The sequence below is a fragment of the Dipodomys merriami genome, unplaced genomic scaffold, assembly GCF_024711535.1.
Source record: "Dipodomys merriami isolate MVZ:Mamm:240054 unplaced genomic scaffold, mDipMer1.0.p SCAF_9, whole genome shotgun sequence".
In the NCBI taxonomy this organism is placed as follows: Eukaryota; Metazoa; Chordata; class Mammalia; order Rodentia; family Heteromyidae; genus Dipodomys; species Dipodomys merriami.
The window spans coordinates 22864967-22883689 of NW_027206512.1; the positions used below are offsets into that span (position 1 = coordinate 22864967).

Genomic DNA, 18723 nt, shown 5'->3' on the forward strand with positions numbered 1-18723 from the left:
CTTCTCCTCTTCCTCTTCCCCTTCTCTTCTTCCTCTCTTTTTCATTAAATCTTCACTTAATCAGAAGACATCAAATATCCAGAATGAACAAACAAAAACATGGCTGGATTCAAAGTGCAGAAAGCAAAGGAACTACAAGAACCTTAAAAGAAAGACAGGTCAGAGTACAGTGGTCCCTGTAGCGTCCACATGCACGAAAAAGGAGAATATTTCTGTCTGTCCTAGTTGCAGGGATCTTTCGTAACTCCTTTTTTTTTTTTCTTGGGGGAGGGGAATGGTACTAGTTTTATGGTTTGAACTCAATGCCTGCCCACTGTCCCTGAGCTTCTTTGCTCAAGGCTAACACGCTATCAGTTAAGCCACAGCTCCACTTCCAAATTGGTTTTGGCAGTTAATTGGAGATTAAGAGTGTCTTGGATTTTCCAGCCCAGGTTGGCTTTGAACTGCAAACCTCAGATCTCAGCGTCCTGAGTAGGTAAGAGTTCAGTTATGAGCCATAGGTGCTCATCCCTTTGTGACATTTCTGATCCGGGAAACACCTCTTGCCCAGGAAATCCCAGAAAGATGGCTGTAGTTTGGGCCCACCCTACATGCTTCTATCTTCCTTGAGTTGCCACTGTAGCCAACTCGTCTCAAGCTCAGGCAGACTCACTACTTGGTAGCAACTTGGTCCTCACCAGCCAACGCACCGGTCAGAGGCCAAGAAAGTGCCTCCTAGTATGATCTGTAGACTTGCAGCAGCAATTTATGGTAAGTCATTGCAAATCCAAATTATCATCATAGCCGACTTACTTAGTCCAAAACTCTGCAAATGGAATCTAGGGTTCTATGTTTGAAAATCCTCAGAAGATTCTGAGGCTAGTACTGCTGGGGGGGAAAATACGGTGCTTTCTCAGGGAGCAGTCACTAAGTTCTTGACATTTTTTTGAGACAAGGCTATTCCATGTGGTTCAGGATGTCTCCTGCTGTGGACCATCCCTGTTGTTTTAATTAAAATGCAGAATATCTATGAGGCAATAATTTGATCAAATGTTTCAAGCGTTAAGTGTACAATTCATTATTACTTTTAGCTCTGTGTGTTTACAACTCAAGTTTCTTAGGAGTGGTAACATCACACACACACACACACACACACGCCTCACCATACAAGGCCCTTCGGTGAGAAAACTCCTCCATGTCGTTCTAGTGTATTTGCTATGGCCAGGAGCACAAAAGTGAAATAGTCAATGCGGTGTCTGCATGCGGCTTTAAGTGCTCGTGCCCGGGCTTTTAAAATATATAGGATGTGAATACAATACGGCCCCCAAAAGTCGCACTGCCAATGACACAGTAACAGGTGCGTTCCCAGACGACGCCTGCTACTACGGTAACACCGAATGTGAAGGGAAAGCTCTGCAGATGGCCTAACGCTGCCACCCAGAAAACGAGCCAATGACAACGTTTATCTCTTCAGTTGAACCCACTGGCCAGACACCTGCTCGCGGACCTGCCATGCGCTGACGGCATGCAGGACGCCCGCACCGCGCATCTGCAGTTCCGGCCTGCGCTCCGAGAAGCCCCGGTCCCAGCAGCGGAAAGTTCGCGGCGACCGCCGCGGGACTACGCAGCGCCGCGTGGGAGAGGCGGGACTTCCTTAGATCTTTCGTCATCTCTAGTGCGACACGACGTCACCCGCTGGCCTGGGAAGATGAAGGGGCTGGCGGCGCGCCGGGCGTGCGCGCGCACGTGCACGTGCGTCCGCACGCCCTGGGCGAGCCAGCGCCGGACGCAGGCGCGTAGCGTCGCGAGTGGTGCGGTGCCGCTTTCCTCTCGGCGTGGGAGTCCGGCGAGGCCTGGGTCCCTCCACCCCGGCGCAGACCATGCTGTGCCGCCTGCGCGCACGGTGGCCTCGATCGCTGCCGCCGACCTCCCAGCTGCGCATTGCCGGCTCAGGGCCTCCGCCGGCCCCCGCGAGCTGCGCCCAGCCCCGGCCTCCCTCGATGGTGGTGGCCGCGTCCGTGTCGGCGGTGGCTCCGGGCGGCGTGGGCCGCTGGTACGAGGCCCTGGCTGAGTCGACTCCCGTGCGGGCGGCGGAGGACGTGCTGCTGGGCGCGCACGCCGCCCTGGGCCTTCCCTGGTGGGGCAGCATCCTGCTCACCACCGCGACCCTGCGTGGCGCCGTCACGCTGCCCCTGGCCGCTTATCAGCAGTACATCCTGGCCAAGGTGAGGGGCGGCGCGCGGCCGCCCTCGCGGCGGCGGAGGAAGGCGGCCGGAGCTGCGGCCCGCGTGCGCGGTGCTCATCGGCCTGGCCAGATGTGTTAAATTAGAGATGGCGATTACCTGTCATGTGTCCCATCGGATTTGTGCTCCGAGCACAAGTACTTAGTAGACTTGCATGTGTGTGTGTGTGGGGAGGGGGGAGTACTGGGCATTGAAGTGAGGTCCTTGCTGCAGTATCATTTCAAGTCAGGCCTGTCTCTTGATTGAGTCCAGGTTAGCAGAAGAAAATTGGGTGAGACACCCTGTCATGTTACCACCTTCAAAGATTTTAAGAGGGCCTGCAGCATCTTTTTGCCCCCAAAGTTAGTTCATCTGGTCTTTTTCTACCAAACTAGCAGTTTGCAAACTTGATTTCTCCTCCTGGCTGCATGCAGCCTTTGTGTCTGGGTAGCTAAGGTCCCTCGATCTTTTAGGGCATCGTGTTATGTTCTGTGGAATCAGAAAAGCGGTGACTTTCCCTGCCCATTTTAACAGCGGTAGATTGAATTTTAAAGTGCTTTGGAGACAATGATGTAGATTATTCAAATACGAGATGTCACAGCAGTAAGAAGATGGAACTACTTTGCAGAAAGAAAATAGGGCGAGAAATAAGTGGAGTTGTCACATACTAAAGCATATTAGTAGAGTAACTTTCTCTAAGGAAAGCTTAGAGCAAAGTTGTAATCCCATGATCCTGTGAAGTAGGTGCAGTTAGGTAAGGTGCAGTATTAAGTAATATGCTGCGCCACACAGGTATACAAGCTGGAATTTGGGTTTGTGACTGAGACAATATCAAATAAGTTAACTTGTGCTTTATTACTTTGATCATACCTGCAGCCTGGCTTTTTGCTGGTTATATTGGAGATGGAGTCCCACAGAATTGTTTTTATTTATTGTCGGTGGTGGAGCTTGAACTCTGAGCTTGAGTGCTGTCCCTGAGCTCTTTTGCTAGCATTCTACCACTGTGAGCCTCAGAGCCACTTCCAGTTTCCTGGTAGTTAATTGGAGATAAGAATCTCGGACTTTGCTGCCCAGGCTGGCTTTGATCCTCAAATCTCAGCTTCCTGAATAGCTAGGATACAGGTGTGAGCCATCAGCACCTGGCTCCCAGACTTTTTTGGGGCTTCAGACCTCAATTTCATCTCGAGCAGCTCAGATTACAGGTGTGAGCCACAGGTGAAAGTTAACATTTATGCTTATTTCCTTCCCTGTCCCCTACTCCCACTTGGTATTGAACTCAGATCACTTGAGTTCTACAATTTGAGCAATGCTCCCTAATCCATAGATAGCCTTTTCCAAGCTGATCTTTTTTTTTTCTTTTTGCTTATGTGGTGCTGAGGAATCGAACCCAGGGCCTTAGGCATGCAAGGCAAGCGCTCTACCACTGAGCCACCTTCCCAGCCCCCCAAGCTGATCTTGAACTTGAAATCCTGCTACCTCTGCCTTCACTTCCGGAGTAGATGGGGTTGCAGACGTGTCACTGTGCTGCGCTTAGACTCATAGTTTCTTGATCTATAAACTACATTTTCAAATAAGAGAATATAAAATTAAGAGTGGTTGTGAATAAAGATCCTTTATGTGCTTAAAAAAACTACTTTTTCTTTAGTTAGGTGGAAAATTTGCAACCAGAAATAAAGAACATTGCCAGACATCTTAACCAAGAAGTTGCAATTCATGCAAGGCAGTTGGGATGGTCCAAAAGAGTGAGCAAGTAAGTAGTTTCATTCATATAAGACCATGAATGTGTGTGTATATGTGTATGCATGTGCCCACACGTGTGTGGTGTCAAAGACGATGTTCATTACAAGTTTGGATGCTCTGTACATTGAACAGGAAAGTAGTTCTTTCATTTGTTCATATTTCAACAGGTTACCCTATGGCATGGTAGTTTATACATTGGCCTGAAAGCAAAGAAATGGAGGAAAAAACCTATTTTGTGGGTGGTATACATGTGCATACATGTGCTGGTACTTGGGCTTGAATTCAGCTGCACTTGGATAGCCAAGGTGCTGTGTATTCAGTCATTATCTAGATTTTGTGAACAAATATATATTAAATATGCTGTTATATATTATTATGTAAGTACAAACCTGCTAATCTTTTGAGGGTTTTTTGTTGTTTGGCTTTTTGAGAGGAAAAATGTAGCCCAGGCTGATCTTAAATTCTTGATCCTCCTGCCTCAGCTTTCTGAGTTCTGAGATTATAGACATGGCCTACCTTTTATGAATATGAGCTCATGTCAATCTTTAGGGCTTAAAAAAAAAATCCTGACATTTAAAAAGAAAAGTTGCCGGGCGCTGGTGGCTCACGCCTGTAATCCTAGCTACTCAGGAGGCTGAGATCTGAGGATCGCAGTTCAAAGCCAGCCCGGGCAGGAGAGACCATGAGACTCCTATCTCCAATAAACCACCAGAAAACCGGAAGTGGCGCTGTAGCTCAAGTGGTAGAGCGCTCGCCTTGAGCTGAAGAGCTGAGGGACAGCGCCCAGGCCTGGAGTTCAAGCCCCATGACCGACAAAAAAAAAAAATAAATAAAAAAATAAAAAGAAAAGTTGTGATAGTTTAATGTCGTTATTTGGTAAAAGTAACAAGCCTCTGATTTTGAAATCTTACCATTCAAAAGAAATCTGAAAACTGTAGGCATAAACCAAAAGAAAATACTGATAGCAATTCACCTGGGTAATCAGCAGCCTTGATAAAACTGTGGACCATGCTTCTACAGAACTAGAAAGATGGTTACCCAGAGGGCTTTCTAGGAAGATGGCTCCATTTTCATATCCTAAAGAGTAAAATGGCATAGAGACGCTCTGATGTAGAAATCTGATTTGTTTGTGTCATCCAGGGACCAGAATATGCAGGTGTCTTAAAGAGATGTAAAGATAAAAATAGAAGAATAGAAGGACCTAGAATATCTGTGTACTATATTAATTCAGTAATTTGATTAACTTTAGCAAAACAGTTGATGGTTTGGCCTACCTTATACAAAATGTATGATTCAAGAGACTTAAAACTTGAGACCCAACACTGGAATCAACGTGCATGGTGGTACACACCTGTAATCCCAGCCCTTAGGAGGCAGAAGCAGGAGGATATCAAGTTTGAGGACCAAAACTTCATAAATACCCTGTCGCACAAACAGCAACAGAAAAACCAGCACCGGCCTCAAGGAGACTTTAGAAAGTAAAACTTAAGAACAGACTAATGTAGCAAATAGAAAAACAGATGAAGAAAATCTTCTTGAGAAAGTGTGTTGGAAGATATTGAGCACTTTGGTGGTCCAGTAGCACATACAGTACAAAATTATATAACTACAAAGGATATATTTTGAAAGCAAATGATCGTGTTTGCTGGACTATAGAGAGTTGAGTAAAATATGCTTTTAGCTTTTGTATTTCTGATTTAATTGTATTCATACCATGTCAGTTCTGAAATTTTTTTCTGTTAAAGCCTAATTGTCCAAAGATAGGCAGCAGAGCCGATTATCAAATTATTGTCTAGTTATATATTATTCTGTATTAGTTTTTTTTTTTTTTTGTCGGTTGTGGGGCTTGAACTCTGGGCTTGGGCATTATCCCTCAGCTCTTCAGCTCAAGGCCAGCGCTCTACCACTTGAGCTACAGCGCCACTTCCGGCTTTCTGGTGGTTTATTGGAGATAGGAGTCTCACGGTCTCTCCTGCCCGGGCTGGCTTTGAACCGCGATCCTCAGATCTCAGCCTCCTGAGTAGCTAGGATTACAGGCGTGAGCCACCAGCGCCCAGCTATTCTGTATTAGTTTTGACAAGGGTTTATTTCCCCTTATGCAGCTCCTTAACGTGAACTATGACAATAAAACTTACAGGAGTCCAGATCTTTTAATCAGTAACCACAGAACGGGTGTGATTGTGCTTTAGGGATCAACCAGTACTCAGCAAAGCAACATTTTCTCTTTTGCCTTGTCCCTGTGCCCTTCATCCAGGCTCACTTACCTAAAGAATATGAGGAGGCTGGTTTCAGAGCTGTATGTTCGGGATAACTGCCACCCTTTCAAAGCCACTGTGCTGGTCTGGATTCAGCTACCAATGTGGATCTTCGTGTCTGTTGCCCTCAGGAATTTTTGCATAGGGGCGGCACATTCAGAAGGTACCCTTTTCCCAAATAAGTTCTCTAATTTTGTCCTTTGAAAGGAGAAAATATCATAGCTTTCATAAATATTATTTACTGCCTTCCCTAAGTATAAGCAGATTTCCTATATTGAGGGGAAAAAATCATTTTGAACAACAAATTGCATTGTGAATAAAAATAATTAAGTAGAACCAATGTACTTTATTAGTGTTCAGGACACCTTCTTGGAATTTTCAGACTACTTACGTGTTATATTCCCTCTACTGTGTTTAGGAGTTCTAACGTTTATATTACAAAACTCTTCACAGGCATTTCTGTTCAGGAGCAGTTAGCTTCTGGTGGGGTCCTGTGGTTTCCTGACCTCACGGCACTGGATTCCACTTGGATTCTGCCTGTCTCTGTAGGTGTCATCAATTTATTAATCGTGGAGGTCAGTGCTTTTATATGAGACTACTTTGCCATTTAACCCAGTAGGGTTTTGTTGCTGCCACTGTACATCAACTATACATATATTTCAGATCGTCGGAGAGCACTCTGAACAGTAATTGGGACTGCTTGGTTTCCTGCTTGGTTTCTTCTTTTGCAGTCCTGGGGCTTGAACTCAGGGCCTGGGTGCTGCCCCTGAGGTTTTTTCTCAAGGCTAGCACTCTACCACTTGAGCGGTATATAGCTTCACTTCCAGCTTTCTTAATAGTTAATTGGAGATAGTTAATTGACTTTGCTGCACTGGCTAGCTTTGAACCATGATCATCAGTTCTCAGCCTCTTGAATAGATAGGATTATAGGCATGAGCTCCTGGTCCCCAGGTGTCCTACATGAATGTAGTTTTATGATTTGTTTTTGATAAAGGTGGTAATTAAGATGGTAATAATAGTTTTGGGTTTTTTTTGTTATCTGTATACATGTGTCTAATATGTGAATTTGTAGGTAGGGTTAGAAAGAGTCAGTATCTCACTACCATTGTCTTTTTCTTTTCTTTTTTCTTTTTCTTTTTTTTTTTTTTCCTGGTTGTGGGACTTGAACTCTGGGCCTGGGCACTGTCCCTCAGCTCTTCAGCTCAAGGCCACTTCCAGCTTTTTCTGTTTATATGGTGCTGAGGAATCAAACCCAGGGCCTCATGCTGCAAGGCCAGCGCTCTACCACTGAGCTACCTTCCCAGCCCCTCACTGCCATTGTCTTGATACATGATTTTAGAATACACAGTGTCTTTCTTTATAATATAAAGTAGAAATACATAATACAAGCCTTACCTCAGTCACCTATCCATTATCTCATACTGCCTTACTCAGTGGTTTAGGGGAGGCATGCTTATGACTTCATAGAGAGCTATTCTCAGACTTTGAGTAGAACATATGCTAAGTTACTAGAAACTTCAGAAATTACTTACTTCCATTGAGAGCTCTCTTTATATCCTCTGATCCCTGTTTTGAAAATCATATACTCCTTATTTTTTCATAGGTGGATGCTTTGGTTAGAAGTCATGCTGTTTACCAGTTCCTTGTTTGACATGAAGATTTCCATTTCCAAACCCAGCATTGGTGGCTCACACTTGTAATCCTAGCTACTCAGGAAGCTGAGATCTGTAGATCAAGATTTAAAGACAGCCAAGGCAGACAAATCCCAGAGATTCTTATCTTCTTACTCTCCAATTAACCAGCAAAAAGCTGGAACTGAAAGCTTGCTTCACTCGAGTGATAGACTGCCAGCCATGAGTAAAAGTGAGAGTGCAAGTCCCTGAGTTTTCAAGCCCCAGTACTGGCACACACAAACATGAAATATGAATTCCATTTCCCACCAGAATCTAGCTGGGTACAACCTATGGTTTTTGAGTGATGATTTCTTTCTTTCTTTCTTTCTTTCTTTTTTTTTTTTTTTTTTGTCAGTCCTGGGGCTCCAACTCAGGGCCTGGGCACTGTCCCTGTCTTCTTTTCTCAAGGCTAACATTCTTGAGCCACAGTGCCACTTCCGGCTTTTTCTGTGTATATGATACTGAGGAATTGAACCCAGGGCTTTGTCCATGCTAGGCAAGAACTCTACCACTAAGCCATGTTCCCAGCCCACAATCATTCTTTTTTTTTTTTTTTTTTTTTGGTCAGTCGTGGGGCCAGAACTGTGGGCCTGGGCGCTGTCCCTCAGCTCTTCAGCTTAAAGCTAGCTCTCTACCACTTGAGCCACAGCTCCACTTCCTGCTTTTTCTGCTTACGTGGTGCTAAGGAATTGAACCTAGGGCTTCATGCATGCAAGGCAAGCACTCTACCACTGAGCTACCTTCCCAGTAATTCTTATTTAGTACCTATCTTCTAGTGACCGTTCAAATTTCACTTAAGAATTTGCATAATGAGATAAGTCATGTAAATTATCAGTGCTTTGTTTTTAATCAGTATCTTCCACATATTCAGCAAGACTGAAAAACTAAACATTCATTTTAATGCTTGTCTGATTAATATGCATTTTAATGATCATTATGTGTGTGTATGTCTTTTCAGATCTTTGCTCTGCAAAAAAGTGGAATGTCCCCTTTTCAGATGTATATCACACACTTCGTGCGTGTTGTATCGGTATTGATGATTCCAGTTGCTGCAACAGTACCTTCAGTGAGTCATCACTAGCCTTGTAAATGTGTGTGCCTCCTTTCTTGCCTGAGACTGGCTGGGAGCTTGCCTCTTCCTTTAGGTTTCGTCCTACTGATTGTAGTTTTTCATACTAACTCATCTACCAAATAAAACTTGAACTTTTCTTGGAATTGGCTAATTTTCTTTAAAATGAATGTTTCTAAACTCTACTATCAGACTGCCTCAACTTGCACTATACCTGAATATAATATTTGCCTATGGATAGATTACTTGATATGTAGAACTTTTTCTTCCTGTATAGAAAAAAGGAACAAAAACATGCGCTAAGGTTCATATGGGTTCATGTATGTTATTTTATCTTAAGTGTTGCTTTAAGATTCTCTTTATATGTAATTAAACATTTTGGTAGAATTAGAAAATGAAGTAATTCTGTTTGCAGTTATTTCAAGTCTTTCGTATATTTCTCACAGACATTGTAGATGTGATTAAGGGGACAGAAGCTAAGACAGATTTGTCTCTGTCTTAATCAAGAACCAATATGTTGGCCCTAAAAGTATAATTTAATTCTTGCCAGTAGTTGTGGTTATGTGAAATACCTTACATTACTTGTGTTAGGAATTTTAAGCAGGATATTTTTGGCATCATATGTATTTTTCTGCTGTCACATGAACATAATAGACTGTCATTAACAGCAAAAATAATAATGTGTCATCTCTGAAGTAGATATCTGAGAATCAGTGAATTAATCCCAAGTTTCTAATACCTTGTTAGTGTAGAACAATAGAGATTCACTGCATTTCTGGAGAGAAGCAATACAGTTATAGCTGAAGGCACCCCCAGATGAGATAAAATAGGAGCAATGAAGCTTCAATGAACAGTTAGGTTCAGAATTAGTAACAGATCTGTTCGGATCTGCTGTGCCAACTCCATGTAGTTGTCAGAGGCTGTCCAGTTGCTGTCTGTCCCCACATCCACAGCACTGTTCTAGTGACTGCTGGAGCTTATATTGCAGAAATAGTAAAGGATGCTTTAAGTGTAGACATTGCCTTTTAAAGAACATTGACAGAAATGTGTTCTCATCCTAGTTCTTTGGCCATACGTACTCAGAAGAAGCTGGGAAGGATTTGTGCACATTTCTATACTTGTTTTTTTTTTCTTTCTTCCTTTTTTTGGGGGGATCCGGTCGTGGGGCCTGAACTCTGGGCCTGGGCGCTGTCCTTCAGCTCAAGGCTAGCGTTCTACCACTTGAGCCACAGCGCCACTTCCGGCTTTTTTCTTTTTGCTCATGTGTTGCTGAGGAATCGAACCCAGAGCCTCAGGCATGCAAGGCAAGCACTCTACCACTGAGCCACCTTCCCAGCCCCTCTTTCTTTTAAAAGATAGCAATACTAAATGGGGGGGAGATTGGTTTCAAACACAGTTCTTCTGCTTCCATTTTCCAAGTGTTGGGATTACAGCCATGCACTAGCATCCTTGGCTTAGGATTTTGTTTCTAAAAATGAGAAGGATTCATAATTAAATGACAGCTTATGGTCACTAAGGCTGTACTTACATATTTTCTTGCTTGATTGCTAAGTCAGATGATGATGACGTGACTGGCATTTACTCACCAGTGACCTTGGGCCAGGCACTGTTACACTATTTTACCTCATATAACTCTCCCAACAATACAGTGATCTGTAGTCATGTGAGGGAAGAGGAAACTGGGGTACAGATAGATTAAACACTCTATCCTAGGTTACTTAGCTACTTTGACAACATCTGGGCAGTTAGGCAACTACTTTGACAACATCTAGCTAGTTTGTCTTCTTCTTTTTATATTGTGAAAATACTGTACAGAGGGGTTACAGTTACATGGGCAAAGTAATGAGTACATTTCTTTTATCAAGCATTGTTGCCTCCTCCTTTGTTTCCCCTTCCCATCCCTTCCCATCTCCCCTCCCCCCTCCCTCTTTTTTTTTTTTTTTGGTCTTGTCGTGGGGCTGGGCCTGGGCCTAGGACTGTCCCTGAGCTCTTCAGATCAAGGCTAGCACTCTTACCACGAGCCACAGTGCCACTTCCTGTTTTCTGATGGTTAATTGGAGATAACAGTCTCACGGACTTTCCTGCCCAGGCTGGCTTTGAACTGCAATACTCAGATCTCAGTCTTCCTGCGTATCTAGGATTACAGGTGTGAGCCACCAGCGCCCGGCTTCAAATACAGGTTCTTAATGTAGGCTGTGGCTTTCATCTGTGCTTTTATCTCATTTATCCTTTATAGCAAGTATAGTTACTTTCCCACTTTATAGATGAGGAAACTAAAACAGAAAGCAAATTTACGCAAAGCCAAATAATAGCAAATTAGATTCAGACTCAGGCAGTTTGACTCAAGAAACTGGATTCTCTAACCTTACGGTTTTGCCTTTGGAACCTGACTTCCTGATACACACATACACACAATGAGAGTATGTTAGAAAATGAGGTCTAGGGATACTAAGGTTTCCATGGTAAATGGACTCATTCCCAGTATTCCACCTGCATTACAGTCAGCTTCTCAGGAGATAGGAGGAAGGAAAATGTGCTTAATTGCCACACAAGAGGTGAGCTTTTTCTTGGTCTCTGCCATCTACTTGCCTTTTTCCTTTCAACATACATCACTGCTTATTAGATCCCTCACAGGTATCTAGTAGCTGCATAGGTCTTGCTCATTCCCCATATACTTGTATTTACAGTGTTTTTATTGTCTGCTTAACTAGCTTTTGATATCCTTGAAGTTACCATGCTGATATTCTCATCTTCTCTTTTTTAGTCAGTTGCTCTCTACTGGTTCTGCTCCAGCTTCATGGGCCTCTCACAGAACTTGCTGCTGCGTTCTCCTGGATTTCGCCAGCTATGCCGAATACCACCGACAAAGTCAGACTCAGACACACCTTATAAAGACCTCTTTGCTGCCTTTTATGCCAAGTTCATTTCAAGAAAATGACCTGTTTTTCAGTCATTTTGAAAGTATCACCATCACTGTACTGTATCAGATTTAGGTATTATTTAATTTACCTTTTCTTTTTTAAAAATCATGAACTTCATAAAGTACTATTCGCTTAGCTATACAATCCGAGTATATCTGACAGTATCCTAGTCTTTTAGTGCTAGAAATGTAGTATGTTTAATTCTTTTTTTTGGTCCGTTGTGGGGCCTGAACTCTGGGCCTGGGTACTGTCCTTCAGCTCAAGGGTAGCTCTCTACCACTTGGGCCACAGCACCACTTCCGGTTTTTTCTGCTTATGTGGTGCTGAGGAATTGAACCCAGGGCCTCATGCACGCAAGGCAGGCACTCTACCACTAAGCCACCTTCCCAGCTCCATATGTTTAATTCTAAAAGTGTAAAAATGTATGTTTCTGTTTATAAAATCACAGCTTATTCAAGGTGCTGGAACTTGTGAAGACAGAATTAGATACCAAATGTTAAATTGTGCTAAATAGTACAGCACATCATATTTTTGTAAAATAATAGGGTCCAGTGAAGTGATTTGTAATTTTTTGCATTGGAGGATGGTTATAGACTTTGAGCATGTCATAAAGGGCCATGTGTGGCTTTGTCCTCATTAAAATTCTGAGCCTCACAGTCTGAGGACCCTCCCTGACACCCAGTTGTCCTGTGGCAACTTTTAGTTAAGAAATCCAGTGATGCTGAATTAATGTGTAGCTGGAAAAAAATATTAGAAATACATGCAGTAAGCTGCTTTGTGCTAGTGAGAGCCTGTAATCCCAGCTGCTTAGAAACTGGAGTAGAGAGACTACTTGATCATAGATGTTTTGGACCAGCTTTGGTAACATAGTAAGACCCTGTCTTAAAAGAAAGGGTAGGAATAAAATAAAAACAAGGATATGTAATTTGTGCATAAACATACCTACTACGATGTTTTCTACCAATCCTGTTCTGAAAGAATGTAAAATGGTATATATTCCCTTCCTCTAATTTAAGAACTCTAGAATACAGAATATAACTCCATATACTGCCAGAGCCCAAAGTAGAAAATTTTAAGCCTTTAGTCAAACAGAAAAAACCCAAGGTCAACTTCTTATAATAGAGGTGTTTTTAGTTTGTTTTCTGGTGTGTATGCCAGTACTCGGCATTGAATTTAAAATGACGTGCTCTTGCTTTGCTTTTTTTTTTTTTTTTTTTTTGTCAGTTGTGGGGCTTGAACTCTGGGCCTGGGTGCTGTCCCTGAGCTTTTCAGCTCAAGGTAGTGCTCTACCACTTGAGCCACAGCGCCACTTCCAGTTTTCTGGTTGTTAATTGGAGATAGGAGTTTCAAGGACTTTTCCTGCCCAGGCTGGCTTTGAACTGCAATCCTCAGATCTCAGGCTAGGATTACAGGTGTGAGCAATAGGCACCTAGCTCTTTTTTGGCTTTTTTGCTCTAGGCGGGCCCTCTGTTTTTAACTATACCTCTACTTCTGACTTTTTGCTAGTTAATTGGAGATAAGAGTCTCTTGGATTTGTCTGCTCAGGCTGACTTCAAACCAGGATCCTCAGATCTCAACCTTCTAAATAGCTAGAATTATAGGCCACTGATGTCTGGATGTGGAGGTGATTTTAACTATTGTTTATTTGTTAAGTTCTGTAGAGGGCTTATAGGAAAAATTGACAGGTGATAGATTCATAACTTCTGTTGTTTGCTTATTTCATTTGGAGAGGTGGTAAAATTAATTGTAATTCAAATTACATTCTTACTTAAGTTTGAGGCTGGGTGCTGTTGTGCATACCTATAATCCTACCCACTAAGCAACCTTGGGGTTCAAAGCCAGCCCAGCGATCTGAGAGACTTAATCTCCAGTTAACTAGCAAAAAGATGGACTGAAAGTGTTGTTAAAGTGGTAGAGCACCAGCCAAGTGAGAATGTGTGGCTGAGTTTAAAGCCTTGTACTGGTATTTAAAAAAAAGCAAAAGAAGAAATAATAAATTTGATAGGCATTTGAGAAAATTTTAGGTTTTTATTGAGAAAACTGTAACTTTTTATTGTTAGAATAGACCTGATTCTGAGAAACCCTGTCATCTATCTTACTGTTTACAATAAAATAAAAACTAAAGTGTATGTAGACATTTCTTTGAGTGATGTATGCTAACTCTTAATTGGTCTACTTAATAAATTTATGAACTTTTTCATAAATACTAAGCCAGGTGCCAGTGGCTCATACCTGTAATCCTAGCTATTCAGGAGGATGAGATCTTTCTTACCTAATAGCCCAGCTGGGAAAGTCCATGAAACTGTTATCCACAGTTCACCACCAAAAAGCCGATAGTGGAGCTGTAGCTCAAGTGGTAGAGCACTAGCCTTGAGCAAAAAAGCTCAGGAACTGCCCCCGGGCCCTGAGTTCAAGTCCCAGGACCTGCACACACATATAAGAATTAACGATACAGCGTAGAATTCGATGGTCACATGAGCACAGCTCACTGAGAATGTGGAGCTGGGTGAAGGCAGCTGATTTTCAGGTTTTGGTGTGTGACTGCAGTTGAGACGCTGCTTTCCAGTCACAGTGAAGGAACTGAAACTTGAGACAGTCAGTCCTTTTTATTTGTGGGTTTTGTATTTGCGAACTGCCTTGTTAAAATTTATTCATTTTCTCCAAATGATTACTTGCAGTGTTGTCAAGGTCATTTAGTGAAACATTCAAGCCACCCCAATCACATTCTTAGTGGAGTTCAAACTAGTTAAAACTTGCTTCAGTTCCTGCACTGTGTGCGCTTTTCACACTCAGTGTAGTACTGGATTTTTTTCATCTCTTTGCTTTTTTGCTGGGATTTTGCTGTTTAAAATGGCCTCCAAATGTCCTCCACAGTGTTGTATCTAATATTTCTAAACATAAAAGGATTGATGTACTAGGTGCTGGTGGCTCAGGTCTGAGGATCACGGTTCAAAGCCAGCTCAGGCAGGAAAGTCCGTGAAACTCTTCTTCTCCAATTAACCACCAGAAAACTGGAAGTGGTACTGTGGCTCAAGTGGTAGAGCACTCACCTTGAGCTGAAGAGCTCAGGGACAGTGCCCAGGCGCAGAAGTTCAAGTCCCTGCCGCCTCTCCCCCTCTTCCCTCCGCCACACACACACAAAGGACTGATGTGCCTTAAGGAGAGAAGTAAATACGTGCAAATTACCATGTGTTGGCAGAGTCCAATTTATTATCGTGTGTTGACAAAAATGTGAAGCTTTGCAAGCACCCGACTTTGGAGCAATGATTCATTGTTCACTAATTTTGTTTTGTTGATGTGAATAAAGAGATACGACTATGCAAATGCTTTTTAACTTAAGATGAAGTTACATCTTGATAGACCAGGATGAAAACAGCCTTAGTCAGGAACCCACACTTACATGAGATTAAGCAGATAGCACAGGGCCCCTGGTTGCCAAGGTGATGGGAAAATCTACTCTGCAGTTACCAGGGGTCACTTGTTAAACCAGATTCATCTACAGGAATGCATTCTCTGGCTTTCAAACATCTGCAATCACCAAATGGGGACCGATGAAGATGCTGATAAAATTCCTGGGACCAGACAAACTGCCAAGAAGTCCCTAACCAAGAAGAAGCAAGAGGCCGGTGGAAGCAGAGCTCCTACCGACTGCCCATACGTGATGCCCAGGACCTCAGGAGCATGCTCACAGCCTTCCAGCAGACTTGGGCATGCACAGATACACATCGGTGACTGCTGTCATGGTGTATTTATTTGGCTGCTGGATGAGGTCTGGCAGCCCTGTCATAGTGGTAGCATTTCTTTGCTCTTCCCACCAGCGTCATGACTCCCAGTTTGCTTTGTTTTTTTTTTTGGCCAGCAACAGTTGTTTATTCTGATTATCATGTACTGCACATGACTCTGTGTTACTATTACAGGACTGGTGCCCAGTAAATATGTTGACACCAGCATTGCTACAACACAAGTAACGAATTTTACTAGAGATGTTTTGACAGCTATGAGTCCTTAGATGAGAGGAATTTTTCATCTCATTATCATCTGTGGCACCCCTGTTGGATGTTTGGTCTCGTGTTAAACAAAATGTAATGTGACTGTTACTGGAAGAGGCAGCTGGTGTAGGGGCAGATGAGAGGAGGGGGCTCAGGGCCACCCTCTCAGTGCATCTTTGCGGCCTGACTCAGGGCTGCTAAGGACTTCTAGTGTCACTGAGTAAGCTTCAAAGGCACAGGGGAGTCTTATCACACCTAGGGGAAATTCAAATCCACATGCTGTTATGACTTCTTCCTGGGGTCTTTGTGCGTGCGCGTGTGCACGCACGCCAGTACGGAGACTTGAACTTGAGGCTTGTGTTCTCACTGGCAGCTTTTCACTCCTGGCTGGCTGTCTACCTCAAGCCATTCCTCTTTCCAGCTTTTTGCTGGGTAATTGAGATTTTTCTCTGCCTCAGCTGACTTTGAACTGGGATCCTTGGATCTCAGCCACCACCTGAGTGGCCAGTAGTGCCTGGTAGGGTCATAAAAGTCCAAACACCAGGAAGTATATGCCACTAGTGTTCAAATTCCTGGCATTTTAAAATCCATTGGAAATTTGCCAGGTGCAAATTACAGGCTTATACCTGTAATCCTACTCAGCCTCCTGCTCAGGAGGCTGAGATCCAAGAATCGCGGTTCAAAGCCAGCCCAGGCAGGAAAGTCCATGAGACTCTTATCCCCAATTAACCACTAGAAAACCAGAAGTGGCACTGTGGCTCAAGAGGTAGAACATTAGTCTTGAGCTGGAGAGCTGAGGGACAGCGCCCAGGCCCAGAGTTCAAGCCCCATAACGGACAAAAAAAAAAAAAAAATTGGAAATTTAAATTTCACTGGCATTTTAAATTTCACAGGCCAAAGGGCCTATCGATGGAATAGATACAAACCATACTGCAGTTAATATATAAGCACAGAACACATAAACTAAAGGCTTTTTTCTTTTTCTCATTTAGATCTCCCAAGGTAGGAGGTAGTGGAACCAATTCAAAGAGCCTCACCTGACCTAGAGAACAGACTCCTGTCCTTTGCGTTGTGATAGCTTGAAGAGACAAGACAGGGTCATCTGGGGCTTTATAATCGGCAGCCCACAAAAATATCTTCAGCACCAAAGCTTTTTCACTCAGGCCAAAGTGTACAATGGCAAAAAATTGACTAGTGACACCAGGTTAGCCCTATAAGGTGCAAGGGCCACAATGAGGAACAGGAAAGAGTATAGGACCATGGAACAGCAGAGAAGCAGAGGGAGCAGGCTATCCTCTAGAATATTCGGAATAGGCAGACATATCTGATACCCTTTTACTGGTCTGGATCCTACAGAATTGGATCTTTGAAAAGACTGAGAATTCTGCCTTGAGGCTGGACTTCTCAATCTAGTAGTTTGTAAATTGGTCACATCATATTCCAAAGAATGCAACTTAGGCGTGAGCTTGTGAGAATAAACAACTTGATGTAGGCCTTATGTCTGCTGTCCTGTCTGGGGGGAAAGGAAGATCTTGTCATTTGGGCAGAGAATCTCTTTCCAGAGAGAGAAGACCCTGTGTTTAATTGAAACCTTAGACCTGGGTTTCTGACCCATGAACCAGGCACATTTGAGGGGCACTTTCAAAATCCTACTACCCGAGAAGGCCAGTGTAGTGCACACATTGCAGCTCCCACACAATACCTCTGTTCTTCCTATCATCTGTCTTGAGGTATCCCTCATGCACTGGGAGTCTCCTCTAATGGAGTCTGTGATTGTGCAAAGGGAATCTTGAAAAGATCGGGCAGCAAATAAAGTACCAATATAAAAGTAGAAGACAATAGCTGGAATAAGTTTTGTCTAAATATAAAGCTTGTAAGTACATATTCTGACAACATTTGAACCATCTTTCTCTTCTCTCTCCCTCCTCTCCCCTCTCTCCTCTTTTTTTCCTCTCTCAACTCTCCCCTCTCTTCCTCTTCCCTCTCCACTTCTTCCCTCTTCCCCCCCCTCCTCTCCTCTTTCCTCTCTTCTTTTTCTACTCCCTTCTCCCCTCTCTCTCCTCTCTTCTACTCTCCTCCTTCCTTTCTCTTCCCTCTTCCCCCCTCTCCACTCTTCTCTCTCTTCTCTCTCGTTTCCTCTCTCATGCTGATTCTGGAGCTTGATCTCAGAGCCTGCTAGCTGTCCCTGAGCCTTTTTTTTTGAACAAGGATAGCACTCTACCACTTGCGTCACAGCTCTACTTCTGCTTTTCTGGTGTTTAATTAGAGATAAGAGTCTCATGAACTTTCCTGCTTGAGCTGATAACGAACCTTAGCCCTCAGATGTCAGCCTCCTGAGTAACTAGGATTACCGGGGTGAGCCACCAGCGCTCAGCCAGCACCCAGCCAGCACCCGGCTAGAAGTCATCTTTCTAACAAGGGACAAACAAGCCAAACCCTGCCCTGAGTTGAGGTAGAATTGGTGAACCCTCATAACCTATAAGAGGGAAAAAATAGAGTAGAGATGCAAGTGAGAAGCTGCTAGGGAAAGGTAGCACCTGGCACTTAGCCACACCAGGGGCAGCACCGGGAGGAAAAGCAAGGGAGGAAAAGCAAGTGAAAGCAAGTGAGGTGGGGCCTAGCTGAGCTGCTCAGAAAGTTAATATTGGATGAGGAAAAGGAAGCAGAGTCCAAACAGTAGAAAATGTCTCCCAGAGCAGAGAAAACCCTGGACCTGGAGCTGAAGAGTGATGAGGGAGATGGCTCTTAACTGATGCAGACAGGCATGTCAGATCTGAGTCACCGAGTCCCTGAGTGAGAAAGGAGGGCAGGAACTCCAAGTAAGAGGAAAGGGTGGAACGCAGCAACAGCATAGTGAGTTCCAACCCCAAACAGC

At 43.6% G+C, this 18723-nt stretch overlaps 1 protein-coding gene across 1 annotated transcript; it reads left to right on the forward strand.

Moving 5' to 3' along the window:
• The first annotated feature begins 1829 nt into the window (after positions 1 to 1829).
• On the forward strand, positions 1830 to 15174 carry Cox18 (cytochrome c oxidase assembly factor COX18). The gene is made up of 6 exons (XM_070013232.1): positions 1830 to 2204; positions 3851 to 3951; positions 6196 to 6359; positions 6650 to 6771; positions 8828 to 8935; positions 11703 to 15174. The coding sequence occupies exons 1-6, from the start codon at positions 1860 to 1862 to the stop codon at positions 11874 to 11876; spliced, it is 1014 nt and encodes a 337-aa protein (XP_069869333.1). The 5' UTR covers positions 1830 to 1859; the 3' UTR covers positions 11877 to 15174.
• The last annotated feature ends 3549 nt before the right edge of the window (positions 15175 to 18723 follow it).

Bases quoted from the DNA above. Each gene is read 5' to 3' on its own strand.
- Cox18 (XM_070013232.1), top strand. From the start codon at position 1,860: ATGCTGTGCCGCCTGCGCGCACGGTGGCCTCGATCGCTGCCGCCGACC. The intron at 2,205-3,850 runs GTGAGGGGCGGC...TTCTTTAGTTAG, and splicing joins AGCAGTACATCCTGGCCAAG to GTGGAAAATTTGCAACCAGA. The intron at 6,772-8,827 runs GTCAGTGCTTTT...ATGTCTTTTCAG, and splicing joins TCAATTTATTAATCGTGGAG to ATCTTTGCTCTGCAAAAAAG.